At 43.4% G+C, this 24,448-nt stretch overlaps 1 protein-coding gene across 1 annotated transcript in view; it reads left to right on the top strand.

Annotated features, from left to right (window-relative positions):
* Window positions 1–23,977, top strand: part of EXD2 (exonuclease 3'-5' domain containing 2) — a 32,278-nt gene extending 8,301 nt beyond the window's left edge. Inside the window, exons 2-9 of the mRNA XM_084792286.1 lie at window positions 1,824–2,253; window positions 6,074–6,330; window positions 13,296–13,422; window positions 16,096–16,412; window positions 17,607–17,713; window positions 17,919–18,054; window positions 19,500–19,856; window positions 22,633–23,977. Coding sequence (XP_084648412.1) covers window positions 1,870–2,253; window positions 6,074–6,330; window positions 13,296–13,422; window positions 16,096–16,412; window positions 17,607–17,713; window positions 17,919–18,054; window positions 19,500–19,856; window positions 22,633–22,849 — 1,902 coding nt within the window. The 5' untranslated portion in view covers window positions 1,824–1,869 and the 3' untranslated portion in view covers window positions 22,850–23,977. The remainder of the gene's footprint in view (window positions 1–1,823; window positions 2,254–6,073; window positions 6,331–13,295; window positions 13,423–16,095; window positions 16,413–17,606; window positions 17,714–17,918; window positions 18,055–19,499; window positions 19,857–22,632) is intronic.
* Window positions 23,978–24,448: the final 471 nt, after the last annotated feature.

Genomic DNA, 24,448 nt, shown 5'->3' with positions numbered 1-24,448 from the left:
CATACTCCCCAGCCCCCACAGGATTTTTCTTGTAGTCCTGGCCGTCCTTGACCGCACAGAGATCCCACTGCTTTCAGCCTCCCTCAGCCTGGGATTAAAGGTGTGCACTACCATGCCTGGCTATCTATTAATACTCTTAATCAGATTTTTCAAAATTGGTTCATTTGTCTTGGCTACCAAGATATCCCAAACAGACCCTGAAGAGTTGGAGAAATATTTGCAAGCCGTTTTATCTGTTAAGAATATGTGTTTGGTATATAAGCTCTTTGCTTGTTTGTTTGTTTTTTCGAGACAGGGCTTCTCTGTGTAGCCTTGGCTGTTATGGACTTGCTTTGTAGATCAGGCTGGCTTCGAACTTACAGCGATCCACCTGCCTCTGCCTTCCTAGTGCTGGGATTAAAGGCATGCACCACCATGCCCGGCAATTCTACCATTTTTTAAATGATCTGTTTTCAGTTTTTATACTGGGGGGGGGGGGGGGAGGCGGGGAAGAGCGCGCACGCCAGCTTATGGAAACCAGAAAAGGCTCTCAGATGTCCTAGAGCTGGAGGTAGAGGTGGTTATGAGTCACTTGATAAGGGTGCTAAGAACTAGACTCTGGTCTTCTACAAGAGTAACAGACACTCTTTACCACTGAACTATCTATCGCTCCAGCCCTACGCTCTGCCACTTTTTAGAAAAATTCCCAATCTTTTTCTACTTCCCAAATTCGGGGATTGCAGGTTTGTGTCACCACCATCACTCCCTTTTTCCCCCTTCAGTGCTAGAGACTGAACCTAGGACTTTGGACAAGCCATCTACCACTGAGCTATAACACAGACCATAGCATTTTAAAGATTAAGTTCATTTGTGTGTGTCAGGGGCAGCTTTTGGAAGTCAGTTCTCCTTTCACCATGTAGGTCCCAGGATTGAACTCAGGTTGCTAGTCTCGCCAGCCTTTACCTGCTGAGCCACCTTGCTAGCCTGTACTCTGATTCCATTTTGTATCAGTAAGAGAGTCTGAGGCAGTTGTCAGAGTGCAGGCCAATTTGTGAAAGCAAGGATGGAAATAGAAATGGAATAACAAGGAGGGGGGGAGAAGGTGTAAGGGAGGGAGGGCGGGATCAGGAGGTGATGAGGGAGGGGGCTGCAATCGGGATGTAAAGTGAACACATTTTAAAAATTAAGAGGAAATGGAATAACATAATATAAAGATGAGCCAACTGTGGTGCTGCACACTTGTAATTTCAGCACTTACAAGTAGAGGCAGGAGAATCTGGATTTCAAGGTCAGCCTGGGCTACATGAGATACTGTCCTAAAAAAAAAATTATAGTATAAAAAAATAGAAAAAAATCCAAAATCTTAACTGTTTTGTGTCAAAATTTGTATCAGTTTTTTGGTGGTTGTTGTTGTTTTAAGTTTGTGGGCACAAGTTGGGCATGGTGGCGCATGCCTTTAATGCCAGCACTCTGGAGGCAGAGGCAAGTGGATTACTGTGAGTTTGAGGCCAGCCTGGTCTACAAAGTGAGTCCAGGACAGCCAAGGCTATGCAGAGAAACCTTATCTTGAGAAAAAAAAAAAGGTTTGTGGGCACAGAGGTTTGTACTTTTTGTTTGTTTGTTTGTTTTTTGAGACAGGGTTTCTCTTCGTAGCCTTGGCTGTCCTGGACTTGCTTTGTACACCAGGCTGACCTTGAACTCACAGAGATCCATCTGCCTCCTGAGTGCTGGCATTAAAAGCGTGTGCCACTTTGTCCGGCAGATTTGGACATTTTTAGGGAAAAACTTGTTGATGCCTAATGTTAAGTCTATATTTAAATATGTTTTTGACATTTGTTTTGCAGATTGTGAGATTAGTGAAATGCTTTTCTAAACAGTGAAAGGCTGAAGATGTCTAGACAGAATTTAGTGGCTTTGACAGTGACCACCCTTCTGGGTGTGGCCATGGGAGGATTTGTCCTGTGGAAAGGCATCCAGCAGAGATGGAATAAGACAAGCAGAGTGACGCAGCAGCAACAGCAGCCACAGGAGCAGCCACAGCAGCAGCCACCGCAGCAGCAACAGCAGCAAGTGCCTGGTAGGAGGGAACGGCCTCCTGCAGAAGATGACCAGCTACCCTTTGGTGCCCTGAGATCACCCAGCGTCTCATGGGAGGAGAGGATACTCCAGGCTGAGGTGGTGACAGTATCTCAGGAGGCAGAGTGGAATCAGATCCAGCCCTTTCTTAGAAGAGAGTTGGAAGAGTTTCCAGTACTTGGAATTGACTGTGAATGGGTAAGTTAAAAGGCAGTAACTGGGAAAGAATCTCACTAGTTTTCCCGATTTGGGCCATGGGTGGTCAAGAATAGAATAAGCTGAAAGGAGCTTGGCTGATGTCCTCAGGATGAGTGGCCTTACATTGTTATTCTGGAGTCAGTGGGTTGCATGAGTGTCACTTGTACTAATTATTCTATGAACTGGACAAGCTAATTAGCTCTTTCGAGTCTGTTTACTTATTTGTAATAGGATGGAAGGGCACCTACTTCCAGTGATTTCTAGTCAAGCAGACGATCCCTATAAAGGCTCCATTATGGTTTTAATTTACAAAAAGTGCTAATCAAATACCAGCTACTAGCTAGGTGTGGTGGTCACACCTGTAATCTCAGCACCCTGGGATGTGTGGTGGTCACACCTGGAATCTCTGCACCCTGGGATGTGTGATGGTCACACCTGTAATCTCAGCACCCTGGGATGTGTGGTGGTCACACCTGTAATCTCAGCACCCTGGGATGTGTGGTGGTCACACCTAGAATCTCAGCACCCTGGGATGTGTGGTGGTCACACCTGTAATCTCTGCACCCTGGGATGTGTGGTGGTCACACCTGTAATCTCAGCACCCTGGGATGTGTGGTGGTCACACCTGTAATCTCTGCACCCTGGGATGTGTGGTGGTCACACCTGGAATCTCAGCACCCTGGGATGTGTGGTGGTCACACCTAGAATCTCAGCACCCTGGGATGTGTGGTGGTCACACCTGGAATCTCAGCACCTGGGATGTGTGGTGGTCACACCTGGAATCTCTGCACCCTGGGATGTGTGGTGGTCACACCTGGAATCTCAGCACCTGGGATGTGTGGTGGTCACACCTGGAATTTCAGCACCTGGGATGTGTGGTGGTCACACCTGGAATCTCAGCACCTGGGATGTGTGGTGGTCACACCTGGAATCTCAGCACCTGGGATGTGTGGTGGTCACACCTGGAATCTCAGCACCTGGGATGTGTGGTGGTCACACCTGGAATCTCAGCACCTGGGATGTGTGGTGGTCACACCTGGAATCTCTGCACCCTGGAATCCTAAGCCAAGAGGATCACAGCAAGTTTGAAGTTATGCTCAGCTATATTGTGAATTTGAGGCCATCCTGGGTTATAAAATAAGATCCTATCTTAAAAAACAAACAAAACCCACTACCACACTACCTTCCTATTTTAGTTTTTGCTTTCAGTTTGTTTTATAGACAGGTTCTAGGCTGGTCTTGAACTTGATATGTAATTGAGAATAATGAACTACCTTTACCTCCTAAGTACTAGGATCAAAGGTGTTTACTACCCGACTGGTTTATTAATACTTTTAAAAAAAGGTTATGGGTATGTGTGTGCCCATATGTGTGCCACCATGTCCTCTGCCATGCTATGGGTCACACCCAGCGATTTACACATGTTAGCAAGTAGTCTAACAACTAAGTTCCATCTCTAGCTTTCTTATTTTTCTTAAGTTTGTGCTTTATGTTTTGTGTGTTCATGCATGTCTGTGTGTGGGTGCATGTGCACTGTGGTATACATGTGAAGGTCAGAGGACAACTTTGGAGACATGGAAGGCATGGTCCTGGCCTCAAAGATTCAGAACCTTGCAGAAGACATACAGATCAAGCTCACACACGTAGAAAATGACATGGTGACCACCAAAGGTATTTATCAAACAGTGTCACAGGTACTGAGAGGAGGGATGTTTCATACTTGAGGTAACCAGATTATAAAGAAAAAATAGTCAATATCACAAAGAATTGCACTAAAAATTCCCAGGTAATTCCCATCTCTCTCTCTCTCAGCTCTCTCTGGGAGTGCAGGGGTCGCAGATATGCACTACTGCACTGGCTTTTTGTATGAGCTCCAGAGACTGAACTCTGGCTGCCATGGTTGCTGTCTAGTACTTTTACCTTCTGGGCCATCTCCCTAGCTCCTGCTAACTGTGTTTTTGAGATTGGATTTCACTGTGTGGCCTATACAAGCCCAAAACTCCAGATCTCCCTGTCTCCGCTTCAGAGTATTAGGATTATATACTTCTCTATTCCTCTTTTTTTTTTAAACTATATTTGTGTGTGCACATCCGCACACACACATGAACACTGATGTGCAGGTGCCAGCATTGGTCTGAAGAGGGCTTTGGATCCCCTGGAGCCTGTTTTAGGCAGTTGTAGATTCCTTTATACTCCCTTATCCCACTGTGGTGATCGAACTTCTCCAGACTTAAATTTCCCTTCAGGGGCAAGGTCACTCTCCCTTTAGAACTACGGCTGTAGACACTGAGAAGTTTGAGTTATAATGCTGGCTTTGCTATTATCCCATCATAGTTGGTAAACTGTTTCACCTATAGGCTGAAATTGTCTTTTCCTGCAAAGTGAGAAGAAATTTACTGGGTGTTTCATTTGCTTTGTGGATTGATTTTTGCAATCTTTAAAGCCTTAGAGGGGATCCCTTAAAATAGGAACAAATTTGTATATATGTTTGTCTAGGGATAATACTTTTTTTTGTCTTAAACTTACTGTGACCACCCCCAAAAGATTAAACATTGATGTAAGTATATAAATAATATGCACAGTTCTTTCTTTTTTTAAATGTATTTTTAAAATTTATTTAGTTTTAATTTATGTGCATTGGTGTGAGGGTGTCAGTGTCAGATCTTCAAGTTACAGACAGTTGTGAGCTGCCATGTGGTTGCTGGGAATTGAACCTGGGTCCTTTGGAAGAGCAGGCAGTGCTCTTAACCACTGAGCCATCTCTCCAGCCCAGTGTATTTTCTTATGTACATTTGGTGTTTTGGCATACATGTGTGTTTGTATGAGAGAGTCAGAACTACTGGAATTATTTTTGTTTTGTTTCGTTTTTTGAGACAGGGTTTCTCTGTGTAGCCTTGGCTGTCCTGGACTTGCTTTGTAGACCAGGCAGACTTTGAACGCACAGCGATCTGCCAGCCTTTGCCTCCGGAGTGTTGGGATTACAGGCATGTACCACCATGTACTACTAGGATTTGAGTTACAGACCAGACAGTTGTGAGCTGTCATGTGGGTGCTAGGAATTGAGCCAGGGTCCTCTGGAAGCCAATGTTCTTAATCACTGAGCCATCTCTCCAGCCCCTGTTTTCTTCTCTTAAGATAAACAGGTCCTACCTACTTTTTCAGCATTTGTGCTTTATTTCTTTCTTTGATGAATACCGTTTATGACTTTGTCCCACTAGGATCTATTATACTGGCAGAGCTGTATGCTGCACTAATACTTCTTTTGTGTTTTTGAAACAGGGCCCCACTCTATAGCTTTGGCTGGCTTGGCGCTCAATATGTAGATTAAGCTTGCCTCAAATTCAGTTTACCCCATACCCCATGCTGGGATTAAAAGCAAAGGCTACCTTTTGAAAGACTACTTCCTTTTGAAACTTGCCTCTTGCAGCAGTGCTGATAAGGCAATTGAGGGTGTTACTGGCTTGTTCAGAAGGGTATCTGGATGTGGTACCAATTGGCACTCTGCTTTTAGCCTTTAAAACCTAGCATGTTTCTTCTGACTGACTGTAGCCCAGAGCTCCTGAGTCAGCTGGTCACCTTTTATGGACTGACCGGATTTCAGGGCCTGGAATTAGCCCTGTAAAGTTTATTCAGACCGCTGCTTAATAAGGCCCCATATCTGTAGACCAGGCTCTTTTTGCATTTAACCTCAAATCTATTCTGCTGCTCCCCTTGGGAAGCTAAGGATGGATCTCTTGTATTGATTTTTTTTGGCCAGTGTTTCCTTTTGTCATGCTGCTGTGTGAGGATGTAAACTGTGCTCTGTCTTCGTTCTTTATAGGTCAGTTTGGAAGGCAAAGCCAGTCCTTTGTCACTCCTACAGATGGCTTCCTCGAGTGGCTTCTGTGCATTGGTTCGCTTGCCCAGGCTGATCCATGGAGGCAAAACACTACCAGGAACGCTTTTGGACCTGTTGGCGGATGGTACCATCTTGAAAGTAGGAGTGGGATGCTCAGAAGATGCCAACAAGCTTCTACAGGATTATGGCCTCATTGTTAAGGGATGTTTAGACCTCCGCTACATAGCCATGAAGCAGGGGTACGGTTTGTATGCATGCCAGACTCCTGTGGGGCAGACATTCTACATCAGCTGTAGTTACTGGGCATCAATAATGAAGCATTTAGAATTCATTAGAAACACAAAGGCTTTGGAAATACATATAAATTTGTGAGGAGAGATACCAATTCTGAGAAAGTTTAATCAGCTAAAATTTGTCTTTTTTGGTGAAACTATAATCGCTTGTAAAAGTGGCTCACTAACCCCTACCCAGATCTAGCCAATGGTCAGAACATTCTCCACAGTAGAGTGGAGAGTTGGATATGACTTTCTCACGTACTCTGGTGCCTCATATTTGACCATTTTCCCTGGAGGGGGAGACCTGGTGGCACTCAGAGGAAGGACAGCAGGTTACCAAGAAGAGACTTGATACCCTATGAGCATATACAGGGGGAGGAAATCCCCCTCAGGAACTGTCATAGGGGAGGGGAATAAGGGGAAAATGGGAGGGAGGGAAGAATGGGAGGATACAAGGGATGGGATAACCATTGAGATGTAACAAGAACAAATTAATAAAATAATATATATCTTGGGGGAAAAAAGTGGCTCATTAAGTTAAGTTAGAGCTGTAAGCTTTTGTTTGTTTGTTTGTTTCCCATGTGAAATCTGTTTTAAATCCAGAAGACTAAATATAAGAATCTGTATCTGTGGCTTCTCTTTAGAAATTACATGACCAGACCTCAGTACAGAGTTGTAGTTGGCAAAAATGGGCCTGGTTTGGGCTTTCCCTTTTTGATATGCATACTCAATTTTTAAAAATAATTTATTTTTAAAGATTTTATTTATTTTATGTATATGAGTGCTTGTCTGCATGTACACCTGCACACAAGAAGAGAGCACTAGAGGGTATAGACAGTTGTGAGCCACCATGTGGTTGCTGGGAAGTGAACTCAGACTTCTGGAAGAGCAGACAGTGCTCTTAACCACTGAGTCATCTCTTTAGCCCTAATTTATTTATTTTTATTTTACATGCATTGATATTTTGCCTGCATGTATGTCTGTGTGAGGGTGTTATATCTAGGAGTCACAGACAATTATGAGCTACCATGTAGTGCTCTCTTTTTTTGGTTTTGTTTTGTTTTGTTTTGTTTCAAGACAGGGTTTCTCTGTAATAGCCCTGGCTGTCTATACTCACTTTGTAGACTAGGCTGGCCTTGAACTCACAATAATCCGCCTGCCTCTGCTTCCCAAGTACTGGGATTAAAGGCATGCGCACCGCTGTCCGGCTCATGTAGGTGCTCTTAACTGTTGAACCATCTCTCCAGAAACCACAGTCCTCATTTATACTGACAAGAACCAAGGCAGCCTCTTGTCCTATCTTAAATGACATTGTCACTACAAGTGGGAGAATGTCATAATCTCAGAGAAGGCTTAATTAAAATCTGTGCCTGTCTTAATTTTTGAGTATAAGTGAATTTTAAGTGACATAATTTTTTCTTAGTATTACATGAAAATATTAATGTAAAAATTAAAACTCTGCAAAGTTTGAAATAAAGAAGAAAGCTGCCTTTTTTTCTTTTCTTTCTTTCTTTCTGTTTTTGTTTTTTGTTTTTTTTTTTAAAGACAGGGTTTCTCTGTATAACAGAACGGCTTTGGCTAGCTCGCTTTGTAGACCAGGCTGGTCTAGAACTTACAGAGATCCACCTGCCTCTGCCTCCTGAGTGCTGGGACTAAAGGTGTGAGCCACCACCTCCTGGGCCAAAAGCTGCATTTCACTAGGCCTCTCTGCATTCTACTGTGTATAGAGGGTAAACCAGAAGCAGGCTGTGTGTCTGGGTTGTTAGTGCTCTTGGTTACTAGCTGTGTGACCCTTTGTACAGTACTATACCTCATAGTTTCCTCATCTATAGAGATAATCTTACCATATAGGGTTGGTGTGAGGATTAAATAATTAAGAAATAAGAATAATTGAGGAACGCTGTGTTTTACACACAGCATTATACGAAATTTAATGTTAACTGTCGTTACAATCATACCATCACTAATAATTTTGGCACAATAATCATTTCATTGATTTTCTTTCCGGTCTCTTTGGAGACGCCTCAATGAATGTGTGTAAATTGAAAGCACATTGAGTTCTCTGAGTAAATGCAGAATAACTGAGTGTCAGTTTGGCTAAAGATGGGCTCGGTGTTCTGGTTAACTCCTGTAACACCAGCACTGAAAAGGCTGAGGCACAAGTCATGAATTTGCGGCTAGCCTCGGCTAGATCGTGAGCCCCGTCTTTAAAAAAAAAAAATAGGCCAAAGATGAGTATTATCATGAAATGGCAAATATACAAGTTGTGGTTATAAATAAGAATGAAATTGGGCCTGGAGAGATGGCTCAGTGGTCAAGAGCATTGACTGCTCTTCCAGAGGACCCTGGTTCAATTCCCGGCACCCACATGGCAGCTCACAACTGTCTGTAACTCCAATATCTGGCACCCGTAGGCATACATGAAGGCAACACATAAACACATAAAAAAAAAAAAAGAATGAAATTATGCATGTGTGTACAGGTATACATGCAAGTGTGGAGGCCAGAAGTCACTTGTCTTCTTCAGTTGTTCATTTCATCTTGTGGTTGTTTGAGACAAAGTCTCACCATATAGCCGTGTTTAGCTTGGAACTCACTATATAGACCAGGCTGGCCTTGAACTCAGAGACCTACATGCCTCCCAAGTGCTGGGATTTAATGGGTACCACCATGCCCAGCTCCCTACTTTATTTTTTAGACAGCCTCTCACTGAATCTGGAGCTCACAGATTTGGCTAGACTGACTGACCATCACGCCTTCTGTCTCCGCCTTATAGCACTGGGATTACAGACCTTTAATTTTATTTGTTTTGTTTTGCTTTGGTTTTAAATTTATTTATTATTTACAGAGAAATCTGTCTGCATGTGTGCCAGCAGGCCAGAAGAGGGCACCAGATCTCATTATACATGGTGATGAGCCACCATGTGGTTGCTGGGAATTAAACTCAGGACCTTTGAAAGAACAGCCAGTACGCTTAACCTCTGAGCCATCTCTCTAGCCTCAGCTTTTTTTTTTTTAATGTTTTTGATACTGAGAATTGAGTTTCATCACTTGAATAAATTAGGCAAGTGTTATACATTGGTTTCCAGACCCAAACTTTTTATTTTACATGAAATTTTATTATAATTAGTGAAATTATTGGCAATTATTGACATTTCCAAGCTCCTATTTTATTTTATATTTTATTTCATTTCATTGCTGGAGATTGAACCTAGGGCTTCATACGTACTATGTATGTACTTCACCACTGATACACTCCAGCCTCCACTTTAGTGGGGTTTTTTTTCTGAGAAAAGGTTTCTCTGTGTAGCCCTGGCTGTCCTAGACTCACTCTGTAGACCAGGCTGGCCTTGAACTTGCAGCAGTCTGCCTGCCTCTACCTCCCAAGTGCTGGGATTAAAGGCGTGTGCCACCATGCCCGGCTGACTTTAGTGGTTTTTAGTAGAACTAGGGAAAGTTTAGTATCTCCCTCATATCCTTAATTTCCATGAATTTGACCAAGACCTGTATATTTTATTCAAATGCACCTGGGCTTTTTTGGGTGTTTTTCGGTCTTGAGAGATGAGAGTGACTGTTGACTGCTTGTTTGGCAAGGGATGTTTCCTGTTCTCTCTCGTCACAGTGGTTTTGGCTCCCGCAGTCCCTGAAGGAACTGTGCCGTCTGCCACACTGACAGGAGCTGCTGCCTGCCAGTGTGCTGCTCTGTGACTCTGGACCATTGGTACAGACTGTCTGCTTTACGTACCGATTTTTCTTGTTATTAATTTGGTAGCAGGGACTGAGTCCAGGGCCTTGTGCATACTATGCTAGTACTGTATCACTTAGGGTTTTTCTCAGTGATGCTAGGGATTGATCTGGGATTGATTGAGTGCCGGGAAAGTACTATATGAACCAACCTAGCTCTATATCCCTTGCCTACTTTTACTTTTTAAAGAAGTCTGTGTTCATTAGGACTCATTAGAACTTTAAAAAAATATTATGTATGTAATGTTGTACCTGCATGTACAACTGCACAGCAGAAGAGGGCACTAGATGCACAGCAGAGGAGGGCACCAGATCTCATTATAGATAGTTGTGAGCCACCATGTGGTTGCTGGGAATTGAACTCAGGACCTCTGGAAGAGCAGCCAGTGATCTTGTCTTCTGAGCCATCTCTCCAGCCCAGGCCTTTTTTTTTTTTTCCAGACAAGATCTCACTATGTGCCCTTGCTAGCATGGTCTGGAAGATGGCTCAGCGGCTAAAAGTGTTTGCCACGAAAGTGTGAAGACCTGACTGGGCATGGTGGCACATGTCTTTAATCCCAGCACTCAGGAGACAGAGGCGGATAGATCTCTATGAGTTTGAGGCCATCCTGGCCTACAAAGCAAGTCCAGAACTGCCAGGACTACAAGAGAACTCTGTCTCAAAAAACAAAAACAAAAACAAAACAAAACAAAGAAAGTGTGAAGACCTAAGTTTAGATTCCCAGAACCCATGTAAAGATGTAAAACCAGGTGAGATAGTGCATATCTGCAGGTCTAGAACTCCTGAATGATGTGTCAGTGGAGAGAGGGGATTTCAGGAAGATGTGTCAGTGGAGAGAGGGGATCTCAGGAAGATGTGTCAGTGGAGAGAGGGGATCTCAGGAAGCTCCTGGGCCAGCCAGCATGCCATATGCAGTCATGACCAGCAAAGAGACCTTGTCTCAAACAAGATAGAAGACAAAGACAGGTATTCAAGGTTGCCCTCTGACCTCGAAATGCATGTACCTGCACCCACATGTATGTACATAACACACATACACATCCAAATATTTAAACATTTTAAATGAATTAAAAAATAAGGTTTGATATAACCCTGTAGGTCTTGAACTCCATGCAGCTGAGGATGATCTTGAACTCCTGTTGGTTTTGCCTCCACTTCCCAAGGCCTGGAATTACAAGCATGTACCACCACACTTGCTCTTAATGTTTTCTGTGTGAACGTGAATTTCATTCTTTTTACTTAACATTTTATTTATCTGTGTGTGTGAGAGAGTGTGTTCCAAGGTACACATATTGAGGTCAAGGGACAATATATTACTTACTTGTCTGTTACTTCCTCATGTCTGTGGATTGGGGATTAAACTCAGGTTGTTGGGGCTGGAGAGATGGCTCAGAGGTTAGGAGCCTCTTTTTTCAAAAATCCTGAGTTTTATTCCCAGCAACCACATGGCTTATCACCATCTATAATGAGATCTAGTGCCCTCTTTTGGCCTGCTGGCTCACATGCAGGCTGAATACCGTATAAATAATAAATAAATAAATCTTAAAAACAAAAAACAAACAAACAAAAAAAACCCCTCAGGTTGTCAGGTTTGGTGGAAGGTGCCTTTACCCTGTGCCATCTCGAGGGCCCACTGATGTTTTTTGAATTTCACATATATCTTTTGGTTAGTCTCTAATCTCTGAAGTAAACAAGATCCTCTTTTGTTACCCCACAGCAATTTTTTTGTTTGTTTTTTGAGACAGGGTTTCTCTGCATAACCTTGACTATCCTGGACTCGCTTTGTAGACCAGACTGGCCTGGAATTCACAGAGATCTGCGTGCCTCTGCTTCCCAAGTGCTGGGATTACAGGCATGAGCCACCGTGCCAGCTTCCCCACAGCCGTTTGTTTGTTTTGTTTTGTTTTGTTTTTTGGTTTATCAAGATAGGGTTTCACTGTGTAGCATTGGCTATCCTAGACTCACTTTGTAGACCAGGCTGGCCTCAAATTCATAGTGATCCAGCGATCAGCCTGCCTCTGCCTCCTGAGTGCTAGGATTAAAGACGTGTGCCACCACGCCCAGCTTCCCACAGCAGTTTTTAAAATAATTTATTTATGTATATTTTATGTGCACAAGCGTTTCCCTGAGCCATGTGTGTGCAGGGCCTGAGGAGGCCAGAGAGGGCATCAGACTCCCTAGAACTGGAAGTGCAGATGGTTGTGAGCTGCCACGTGGTGCTGGGAACCAAATCTGGGTCCTTTGCAAGACTGGCATGTGTTCTTAACCTCTGAGTCATTTCTCCAGCTCCGTGCAGCAGTTTTAATCAGAAAGCTTTGAAGAACAGAAATAATTACTAGTTTTAACACTCTTACTGCCCTGGTGAAAATAGCCTTGTCATTTTTCTTCATATATAAAAACATAAGGCACCGTTGAAGGATATTTAGTCTGTTTACAATTCTTCTTGCTACAAGTAGTGCTACAGTGAATATCCACTTCATTGTGGAGGAATGCTGAATGTATCAACCATCAATAAAGCGCTGTTTAGCCAATCAGCTGGGCAGAAGGACAGGAAATGGAAGGCGGGTCTTGCTGGGGGAGGAAGAGCAGGATTGTCAGTTGGGGAGAGACAGTTGACTGGGGAAGAGGACAACGGGGAGTTAATGGCCTGTTGATCATTATACTAATAAGTGCTTGGGGTATAAGTATTATATATCAGTTCAAAGTAGCTCGTTTAGCATAGTTTAGGAATAGATTTGTATTAGTATAGTTTCTGCCCAGAGCATTGTGCTGACAGCTTTAAAGTACGCTTCAGACTCTGTGCCTTTATTTAGCGTCTTAGGCAGAACCAATACATCTTTAATGTAGTACTTCAGTATCTTTGTCCTTTGGATAAACTCCCAGAAAAGGAATTGCTAGATCAGAGAATTTTTGTATTTGAGTTTTTTAAAGTTATTTTTAAACTGTTTTTCATAATGATTGTAAAACTGTCCAGTTTATATATTTTACATGAGCCTAATTGATTTTTATGCTCCATTAATACTACATGTACTTGTTTTAAAAAAATCATTACAATATGATAGCAAATCACCATTTTCTTTGATTTCTTGTGCTTATTTGTCCTCTGTTATTGGTCATTTAAAACTTTTCATATTCTTGTCATTTGCTTGCTTGCTTTTGATACATGTTTGTTTATTTCTTGTAGAAACAATATACTCTGTAACGGGCTTAGCCTGAAATCACTTGCTGAGACTATTTTGAACTTTCCACTTGACAAGTCCCTTCTACTTCGTTGCAGCAACTGGGATGCTGAGAATCTTACTGAAGACCAGGTACTGTGATCAGAGCAGTTGATTCCAGTCTTCAATGCAAGCATTGGGCAGAGAGGCCTTAAAGGAGACTTACTGTCAGGTGCTGCTCAAGACAGCAATGCTGCTTAAATGAAATATTACAATCCCTATTGTATTTTAGTTTTGAATGTGCCAGCACATCAGAAACTGTTTTCCCCCCGGAAGTACAAATGCATAAACATTTTTTGAAGTGCTATAAATCTTACCATAGGAAGCAGTAAGCAGTTTTCTGCCTTTGCTACCTCATTCCTTCTTTCGCTTTTCCTTCTCAGAGGTGACCACTTCAATCTCTTTCTGGTAATTACCATTGTACTTCTAGATCACATGCATGTATCATTCTTTTTATTTGTGCATTGTATGTTTTGACATCTTGTACAGAAGTTAAAAGTTTGGCCTCTTCCAGTTCCTGGGTCCCAAACAAAAATTTGTTCCCTACCCCATTTCCTCATTTTATATAGATAATCCATTTTCATCAGGAACAATACTTCGTTTTCCCAGGATATATGATTTGTGTTTTTGTCTTTTAGTTTTCTGCATACTGCTGATGTAACCCCAGCCTGTTTAGCAGAACTGTGGCTCTTTTGGCTGTTTAAAATGCATGGAGTAACTAAACACACTTATCCGAGTTTCCTGTGTTTTTATCCTTACAGCCTTCTGCTGTCCTCCTGCGACCCTCTGTTGTCCCTCTGTGGCCCCCTGCTGTCTTTTTGTAGCCCTTTGCTGCCTATTCGGCTCAGGAATGTTTGCTCCCCAGACCTGCTGCCCTCCAGTTGAAATTTGCTTTTTGTGTCCATCTGTGGCTCCCTCCACTTCTCTTCTAGTGTCTCAACCCCATGTCTGTCCCATGTATTATGTGTACAGTGCTCTGCCTGCATGTACACCTGCATTCCAGAAGAGGGCACCAGATCTCATTATAGATGGTTGTGAACCACCATGTAGTTGCTGGGAATTGAACTCAGGACCATTGGAAGAGCAGCCAGCGCTCTTAACCTCTGAGCCAGCTCTCCAGCCCCATGATTTAAGTTTTTTTTTTAAAAAAATGATTTATTTAATTTTATGTGCACTGATTTTTGCCTGAATGTGTCTCTGTGTGAGGGTGCCAGATCCCTTGAACTGTAGTTACAGACAGTTGTGAGCTGCCATATGGGTGCTGGACATTGGACCTGGGTCCTCTGGAAGAGCAGCCAGTGTTCTTAACCACTGAGCCATCTTTCCAGCCTGTGTGATTTTAAGCTTTATTATTTTGAGGAAGGAAGAGGTAGTTTCTTGACCATGGTGTGCAGACAAGTTTGTTGATGAGTAAAAGTGATTTCTTTTGGCTATTTACACCTCATCATTACACCTTTCACAGTAACTGCTGCCTTCATTCCTCCATGCCTGCCTGGTCTGTGTGGCTCAAAGCAGGATGGTTTTGGCTCTTTGGACTACCACTCTATCTAATTCTAGGTTTCAACCTTCTGTTGTCTTCAAGTCAGCTACTAGTTCATCCTTTCAAAATGTTAGGAAAAATTTAGCAAGATTTGTGTCCTGTGGTGAAATTCTAAGTGTTGAATTATCTGAGTTTTCCACATCAGTTTCTGCTTGTTGTGACCCTGAGTAAGTTACTTCTTTGTGCCTTGGAAAAAATTATTTTTTATACAGGATGTAGTCCTAAATGATCTGGAAATGTATGTAGATCAGGCTAGCCCTGAACTTAGATCTGTTGGCCTCTGCTTGGATTAAAGGTATGTACCACCAAACCTGACCTTTTTGGTTTTTGTTTTAGTGGTGGTAGTTAATGGAAAAATTGCTTTATTAAGATTACTTTTTAAAAGATTTATTTATTTATTATGTATACAGTGTTCTGCTTGTAAGCCAGAAGAGGGCACCAGATCTCATTATAGATGGTTGTGAGCCACCATATAGTGGCAGGGAATTGAACTCATGACCTTTGGAAGAGCAGTCAGGGCTCTTAACCTCTGATCTCTCCAGCTCCAAGATTAACTTTTATATGATAGCATTCTCCTAGTTAAAATACGAAGCATGGTAACACATACCTCTAATTTACCTTTGGGAACTGGAGTCAGGAGTGTCTCTGGCTCAAGGCCACCCCAATCTATATAACTAGATCCTGTCTCAAAAGGGACGAAGCTGGGCATTCTCTAATCCTAGACAGAGTCAGGAGCCCCAGGGACTCGGCCATCTGTTTTTCCAACTCTGGAATTACTGGCAGATGTCACTGTGCCCATTTTTTTTTTACATGGTTTCTGGGGATGAAACTCATGTCTCCATACTTGTTTTTATTTGGTTTTGTATTAGAGATAGAGCCTCACATTGTAGCTCACTCTGGCCTTAATAAGCTGTCCTCTTGACTAAGTTTCCCAAGTACTGAGATTAAGGGAAAATACCTGAGAGAGAGGGAGGGTGGGGAGAGGGAGGAAAGAAGGAAGGAAGGCGAGAGAGAGAATATATGAGATAGTGAGCCTCAAAATCAGATCCACTTGCCTCTGCCTCCCGAGTGCTGGGATCAAAGGTGTGTGCCACCACCTCCTGGCTGAACCCGGGGTTTTATAGTACTAAGCAAGTGCTACTCTGAGTAGGCAGCTGTATTTGACTTTTAAGGTACTCTCTCTGGCTTGTCTTCCATATCCACTGACTTCTGACTTTTCTTTTCAGGTAACTTATGCTGCCAGGGATGCGCAGATTTCAGTGGCTCTCTTTCTCCATCTTCTTGGATACCCTTTCTCTAGAAATTCCTATGAGGAGGAAAACAATGACCAAATCACCTGGTGGAAAGTCTTGGAGAAATGCAGGAACATGGTAGACATCCCATTCCGAAGCAAAGGACTTGGCCGGTTGGGTGAAGAGGTTAATGGGGAAGCACTGGAATCTCAGCAGAAGCCAAGGAGTAGGAAGGCTACTCCCGGCAGCAGCCAAGGGAGAGACCCCAGGAAGCATAGGCGAAAGCCCCTGGGGGTGGGCTATTCTGCCAGGTAACCCATATGTTCCCTGCTAGTCAGGCAGCAGAGGCTCTCCAGCATTAATGTAGCCTCTCCCTGCTTTTAGTGTCATTTGGGCTGCACTTCTCCTTGTGTATTTTTCTTCTGTTCTCTTTCTATTTGTCAGTTGGGATAGAGATGAAGGGAGCTTGCTCTAGCTGACCCTGGTGCAACCTTAGGCCTATAAACACCCATAAAAGAGGTGAGGGGCCATCGAGATGGCCCACCAAGTAGAAACATTTGCTGCCAAACCTAATGACCTGGCTCAGTCTTCAGGACGCACATGGCGTAGAGAACTGACCCCCAAAGTTGTCCTCTGATCTCCACTGGCACAAAGTGTGTGCCCCTCCCCCAGAATAAATAAGCTATAACAAAATATTCTAAGGGAGCCGGCATGGTGGCGCACACCTTTAATCCCAGCACTCAGGAGGCAAGGCAGGTGGATCACTGTGAGTTTGAGACCAGCCTGGTCTACAAAAGTCTATGACAGCCAGGGCTGCTACACAGAGCAAGGGCTGTCTCAAAAAACCAAAGGGGAAAAAATACATTTAAAGGGAATATAATTTTTATCCCATGCTTGAGACAGCGAACATGAATAACATGGAGTCCTCATACTTACCAGGAGAAATGCACCTTCATATCTCCTGTTCATTTATAGCGATTCCAGCTGCACGCCAGCTTTATTGTGAAGCTGTGGGGATGTCTGTGTGACTGACACCTCTTGAGGAGGATGAGGAGTAGGTGCTCAGAGTGGAAGTGTGATCCCTGGAGTATGGCACCTTTAGGAGTTAGATGATTAAGTCAGAAATCAACCCTGATTGCCTCCATTATTTATGTTGAACTTCTACTATTTTTATTTACTGCTTAATTCAGTGATTTGGCAGTTATTGGTACCCTGTTCCTGTTTTCATTCACAGCAGAGCTCTGTGAACTCCACCCGACACACTTCCCAGTGGCTCAGTCCATGAGTATAAAAACTATAGGCATCAAGAATTCATAGCTCTGCTTCCTAGCCGATGCAGATGGAGGATTGAATGTGGTTTCTTGCCAGCTTGTTTTTCTGTATGTAGTATGTTTGAGTGAGTATGTAGTGTGTTGAGAATAGCTTGAATCAGCCAGAAGACAGTATGGGGAGGTCTTGGATAGCTTGACCAACAGCTTTCAGTATAAGATTTCTTTTCCCTGCAGAAAATCACCTCTTTATGATAACTGCTTTCTCCAAGCTCCTGATGGACAGCCCTTGTGCACCTGTGACCGGAGGAAAGCTCAGTGGTACCTGGACAAAGGCATTGGCGGTATGAGACTCATCTGCCATAACTAGGGATTGTTATGAGTAGGGTGTGGAAGAGGGTGACTGGAGGAAGGTAAAGAGACATGTGGGACTGGGCAGCCATAATGTGGAGTTCTCTGTTGCGCACAACAACCAAGAGTTAGGAGTGCTTGCTTCTTGGTAGCAGAGATGGAAGCAACTCATCACTGATGTGTTTTCTTTTTCCTAAGAGCTGGTGAGTAAAGAGCCTTTCGTGGTCAGGCTACAGTTTGAGCCTGCAGGAAGACCTGAATCCCCAGGAGATTATTACTTGATGGTTAAAGAGAACCTGTGTGTTGTATGTGGCAAGACAGATACCTACATCCGGTGAGTATAGTGTTCCACTAAGTAATCTGCCTCCTGTGGCAGTTGCCTGTGTAGTCACATGTTGAGCCCTCAGATGCCTTGCTTGAGTTTTCCCACATGGCAGAGGGACAGCGCTACCGACCTCCCAGTTTTCCTGACAGCTTCAGCACTCTGCCTGCCATTTCTGGTGGCCTTAATTTCTCTTGAAGCTGGATACCTAGATCCCAGCATCTGCCACTGAAGCTGCAAGCTCTCTGAGCCTTCGCATTGGTTAGAGTTTCCCAAGACCTTTTACTTAGGGCTCCCACAGGGAGCGTGAGGTGAGGCTGGCCACTGGCCTTCAGTACCTTCTCCCTCACCTGTGTAGTAATTCTCTCTCTTCCTTCCCTCCCAGCTCCACACCCCCACTTACTTCCTGATTCCTTCTCTTTTTCCACCATTTCTGGTGTATTTTGTCATTTTATTTTCTTTTTTGTTTGGTTTTGGTTTTTTGAGACAGGGTTTCTCTGTGTAGCCCTGGCTGTCCTGGACTTACTTTGTAAACTAGGCTGGCATTGAACTCACAGAGATCCACTTGCCTCTGCCTCCCGGAGTGCTGGGATTACAGGCGTGTGCCACTGCACCTGGATTCTTTTTCTATTTTTGTTATGTTTTTGGTGGTGCTATTTTCTTTTTTCCCTCTCTCTTAATTTTTTTCAGACATTTTTTCAGACTTTTTCTCATTTTGAGACAATATTATTTTCTTCTATTATGTATGTATTTTTTAGAGACAGCATTTCTCTTTGTAGCCCTGGCTGTCCTGGAACTCAGCACCCTACCCTAGCCTCGAACTCAAAGATCCATCCACATGCCTCTGCCTCCGAGTGCTAGGGTTACTTCCCAGCTGAGGTAGGTCATTGCTGTCACCTGACTCAGCCTTCCAAGTGTTAGAGGCTTGTGCCACCATGCTGCTGGTTACTAATTCGATTTCCACTTTTCTTTCTTTGCCACTGAGAGTTTATCCTGAGAACTTAGTTGAACTTAGAAAATGACAGACTCTGGTGAGCCAGGAAGGAATGTCAGAGTAAGGGAGTCCTCAGATAAAGGAAATTGGTTTGCTCAGCCCACTGGACTCCTTTGAGAGCTGTTGTACAGGTATCAAACGTCATCATATCATGTCATTTCTCTGAGACTCCTTTCTAGGAACATGGTGGCTGTTACCGGCCTCTGCACTGAAGCCTGAAAGCAGGTAGTCTGTAGTTACTTCAAGGAGAGGTCCCTAAAGCACAAGGAGACAAGGCAGGCAGGTGGGCCTGAGAGTAGCATAGGTAGTGTTGTCTTCATGTACCCTCCATTGAGTTGTGCTGCCCACACCTTCCAAATCATGTTTAGGCCCAGGTTAGACTCTGAATATGTCACCTGCTAGCTCCATATGTGCTCTGTATCATGAGCTGATGAACCTTGCTTTTGGGGTGGGCTCATTCCAGGAAAAATATAATTCCACATGAGTACCGCAAGCATTTCCCGATTGAGATGAAGGACCACAACTCTCATGATGTGCTGTTGCTCTGCACCGCCTGCCATGCCATCTCTAACAACTATGACAACCATCTGAAGCAACAGCTGGCCAAGGAGTTCCAGGCTCCCATTGGCTCAGAGGAGGGCTTACGCCTGCTGGAAGATCTAGAGCGTAGGCAGGTGCGTTCTGGAGCCAGAGCCCTGCTCAATGCAGAGAGCCTGCCTGCTCATCGGAAAGAAGAGCTGCTGCATGCACTCAAGGGGTTTTATAAGACAGATGTTGTTACCGAGGAGATGCTTCAAGAGGCCGCCAGCCTGGAGACCAGGTATGACTTACTGTTCTGAGAAAGGACGAGGGATGACCCAGTGACAGCAACCTTCACTGCTTCATTAACAATGTTTGTCACAGTCACGGTGCTTAGCCACATGCTTACTAATCCAGTGTCTGTTGTCTAAGATTCTATGGTGTAGAATCAAAAACTCTGGGAATTCCCTTTTCATAAGATGACGAGATGGCTCAGCAGATTATGACACTCTGCCAAGCCTCACATTATTTAGATCCTTAGAACCAGCATGTTGGATCAAGAGAATCAAATTGTCCTCTAACCTCTACACATGTGCCACAGCATGCTTACAAACACACACACACACACACACCAAACCTAAATAAAATGTGATTTTTAAAAAGAGATTTGCCAAATGTGAGGTACCTGTTGACTCTATAATATAAGATCATATGTCTAATGAAATGGAATTGGGGCTCATGCAAGTCAGCATGTAAGATGAAAATAATAGCCAATTAATACCTTGAAATCTCTGAATTGCCACAAATTCCTGGATTTTGAGACTTTTGACCAGTGCATTCATTCACGTTTCCTGTCTCACTGTACCGAGTGTCTGGACCCACTGAATAGAATTTTGAGCAAACTGCTGTCCTATTGAGTTTTTTTTTTTTTTCTCTTTTCTCTTTCCCCTCCTTCCCTATGAGTACATAGTTGAATTCATACGACATGACTCAGTGTTTATAAACAAGAAGTTTCTGGTCCTGAGGCAGGAGTGAGTACAGGGCTCCGACACTGAGCAGTGTGGCTACTGCAGCTGTCAGCTCTTTGTAGGATTAGAGGTCTATAAAACTCTGATGATGAAGCTGAATGCCTACAGATTCTGTTTTCAGTAATAAAATGCATAAAACTTTATAGCAATAAACATTTATTTCTTTATTTAAAAAGTGCTTATTTCACTCATACTACCTAGCTACTACAGCTCAGAAACACTGCAAATATTTACTGAACAGATACCGAGATACTGAAGCATACAGCACCGAGCTAGTAGGCTACATAAATTGCCTTTTTATTTCTAATAGCAACTTAATGACTTTTTACTTACGTCTTGTATTTTTTGATTGTTCAAAGTTTTTTAAATGTATTTTAAAATTTTATCTCTAATTATTCTGTGTAGGTATAGAATAAATGTTATTTTCTAAGTTTTTATTAAATACGGTGAGGTTAAAGTTAAATAACTTGTCAAAATCACATTACATTAGTGAGACTGGCCTTTGATTAATTCCCAAATGAACTGCTTAAAAATTTTTCATGTATTATTGGTATGAGTGTAGCCATGGATACTTGTATCTGGGTTCTCATGGGTAATACAGAATATGTGGAGGTCAAAGAACAACTTTGGAAATTGATTCTTTTCACTGTGGACCACCAGGAAGCCACATTAGGCTTTCAGGCTTGTGTAGCTAGTGCTTGAACCTGCAAGCCATCCCCCGCCCCCGCCCCCCCCCCCCCACCAATGAACTTCTTAGAACAGCTAAACCTCTCCCCTTCAACCATAGACCTTTTAAAATTTTTATTAGTTTATTGATTTATTTTTACTTTTTCTATTAGGAGTTCCATGTGTAGCCCTGGCTGTCCTAGAACTCACTCTGTAGACCAGGCTAGCCTTGAATTCAGAGTTTCACCTGCCTCTGCCTGGGACTAAAGACATGTGCCACCATGCCCAGCTAACCGTAGACCTTTCTAATAAGTAGGTTAGCTGATAGATTGAGACTGAGAACAGACTGTTTGGAGACATTGAAAATGTAGTGGGACTGGGCATGGTGGCACTTGGGAGGCAAAGACAAGCAGGTCTGTGTGAGTTCAAGGTCAGCCTGTTTTACATAGTGAGCTCCAGGACAGCCAGAACTATATAGAGAGACCTTAAATTGAAGGGGAAAAAAGGAAAAAAAGGAAAAAAAAAAAAAAAAAGGAAAAGAAAAGAAAGAACTGGGAAGTTAATGACATATATAGTAAAATGCCTGCAAATACTGGGAGAGCCAAAGTTGCTAAAATGGTTTGGCTTAGGATGAAGGACTGGGTATATAGATACTGGGAGAGGAAAGAAGCTTGGGAATAAGGTGGGGTGGTGGTTGTTGTTGTGGTGGTTGTTGTTGGGAGAAGGGTGGTTCTTTCTCCCCCTTGAAGGAGGTGGAGAGAGGCTCTGTCCACACAGTGCCAGCAGTTCTCATGGCCTCCTGTCCATCTGGGGCCTAGGCAGGGCTTCTCCTGCAGGACACCATTTGCACAGCTGAGTAGCCCCAGGAGAAGCTTATTGTGAACTGAAACACTCCTTGCCAATGTGGTCTGATGTGTGTGTGTGTGTGTGTGTGTGTGTGTGTGTGTGTGTGTGTGTGTTAAGAAGGTGCTAAAAGAAATAGACTACCTTGAAGCTTACACCCAGGTTTGGCAATGTTTTGAGAAACCAGGCCATGTGGGCTGATTTAACAGCCTCATTTTAATACTGAATATGGTTTAGAACAAATAATTAGTGGCTTATAGAGAATTAAGCTGCTTCCTGAGTAGCAAATACAAGATCAATAGTCCTTACCCATCATCAGACAGGCAGTAGATTTCCCTGTAGAGCTGAACGTATGTGGCCTGCCTGTAAATATAACTCAGAACCCCCAAACGCCTTCAGTTTGAGCCGATATCCCATGTATTAGGAAAAAATGGAGGTGAGAAAAAAGACATTTTGAAAACATTAATGTGTCCTTTATGTCCTATGAGATTGTCCAGTGCTTGTTTTGCTCAGATCCTTTGCAACTTCGTGTTTTGGCAGGATATACAATGAAAGCTATGTTCCTCATGGGCTAAAGGTGGTACAGCGCCACATTGAGGGTGGGCTGCGCTCCCTCATGCAGCTGGAGAGCCGCTGGCGTCAGCACTTCCTGGACTCCATGCAGCCTAAGCACCTGCCCCAGCAGTGGTCAGTGGACCACAACCATCAGAAGCTGCTCCGAAAATACGGTGATGACCTTCCCATCAAGCTGTCATGACTGCTGCTTCCTGCAGGTCAGGACAGGTGGGAAGCTGGAGCCAAGGTCAAAATTACCTCTTACTGTTTAATGTCCTTATGGTCAAAGCCCAGGTGACTCGGCTCAGAGTGCCGACCTACTCTGAGTCCCGGGTACTTGCAATGGAGCAAGGCTGTTCTAAGTGGCACTTATGGTTTTGAGTTTTAATGGAGGAGTCTGTTGTTTTTTCCTCCTTTATCTCCTTTTTTGTGTGTAAGAGAAGCTTGGCCTTTATTTTCCCTCTCCCATTCTGCTTTTCCTGTTAGAGGGAGAAGACTTCTCTCTGAACTAACTTGTCAGGGAAGACGGTGTAATTCTCTTCCCTCTCCACCAGGCAGGGAGAACACTTCCTTCCAGAATTGAAGAAGTGACCCAGGAGTCACAGTCATATTCCCAGTTCAACCTCATGATTTTAATCTTTTTTGCTCTCTCATATGCATTTGTTTGGGGTCCACCTCAACTGTATTACTTGGATTTATTTTACATGCTTGAAAACATTTCCACTTAAGCATACAGGACCAAACCCCAGCTTACTGCCATGTGCTTTTTCCCTGTCACAGGGAAAGTCCTTTTCTGGAAATGAGTGTTCAGCTGGGTGGGGCTGACCAGCACACACCTTTCCCCAGGAGAGCGTTGATAATTGTGCAGCCTCTTCTGGACAGCTGCTTGTCGCATGGCTCCTGTCCTGCTTCTGAGGATCGTCACTCCTCAGAGTCAGTGCCCGCTCCTCAGTGTTCATGCTCCATTGCATTGGCAATACTGACCTCTCCTTAGCACTTAACTTACCCCCAGAGCCATTTGTCCAGGTTCCAGTGTGAGGACTACCCCCCCTCACCCCTTCCAGCCTGGGACAATGAAATTAATTGATACATTAGAAATTTAAAGGGTATTGTTTCACCACTCAAAATGTTAGACTACTTCTTTGAGTATGAAATCAATTTATTAGCAATTAGTATTTTTTCTAAACTATTAGGAAAATGTTCTTATTTTATAAGATCTTAACAAGCATAAAAAGAATTTTTTGGCCAGAATCCAACAAGAGTTCTATTTTGGAATTGTATCCAAGTTGGTTATAAGTGATCTGACATTGATAAATAAAACAACTTCAAAGCACACGGCTCAATGACTGTAAATGTGAAACTTTTCTTACTAATGTCCTAAAGTCAGTAAACATTCTTGGGGAAGCTGCTATTTTTCCTGCAGAGTCACCACCTCATGCAGTGCTGTGGTACGTATGCATGGCTGTACAACACACATTGCACGCACTACAAGCCTCTGGGCTGGGTTTGCAGTCCACAAATATGTGTGTGTTACACTCTGCCCTCCTTTCCCACCTGTCCTTTCAGGCATTTCTGCATCAAGGCTAGATACTCTGACAGACAGATAGTACTGCTCCTTTGGGGGACTATGTTTAATATATAGTTTATCACAACATCTGTGCCTCATGGCTGTGGGAAAGCCCAGAAATCAATGAGTGGACAGCTTGGCTCTTGGTCATGGTAATTGCCAGGCTTCCCACAAGATGGCACTCATAGATTTGTTTTATATCTATTCTTGAGAAATAAGCAACTTTTTATATGT

Source organism: Acomys minous, assembly GCF_964271855.1.
Source record: "Acomys minous genome assembly, chromosome: 8".
Classification (NCBI taxonomy): domain Eukaryota; kingdom Metazoa; phylum Chordata; class Mammalia; order Rodentia; family Muridae; genus Acomys; species Acomys minous.
The sequence above is the reverse complement of the archived record's forward strand: the minus strand, read 5'-3'. Positions and strand labels throughout refer to the sequence as shown.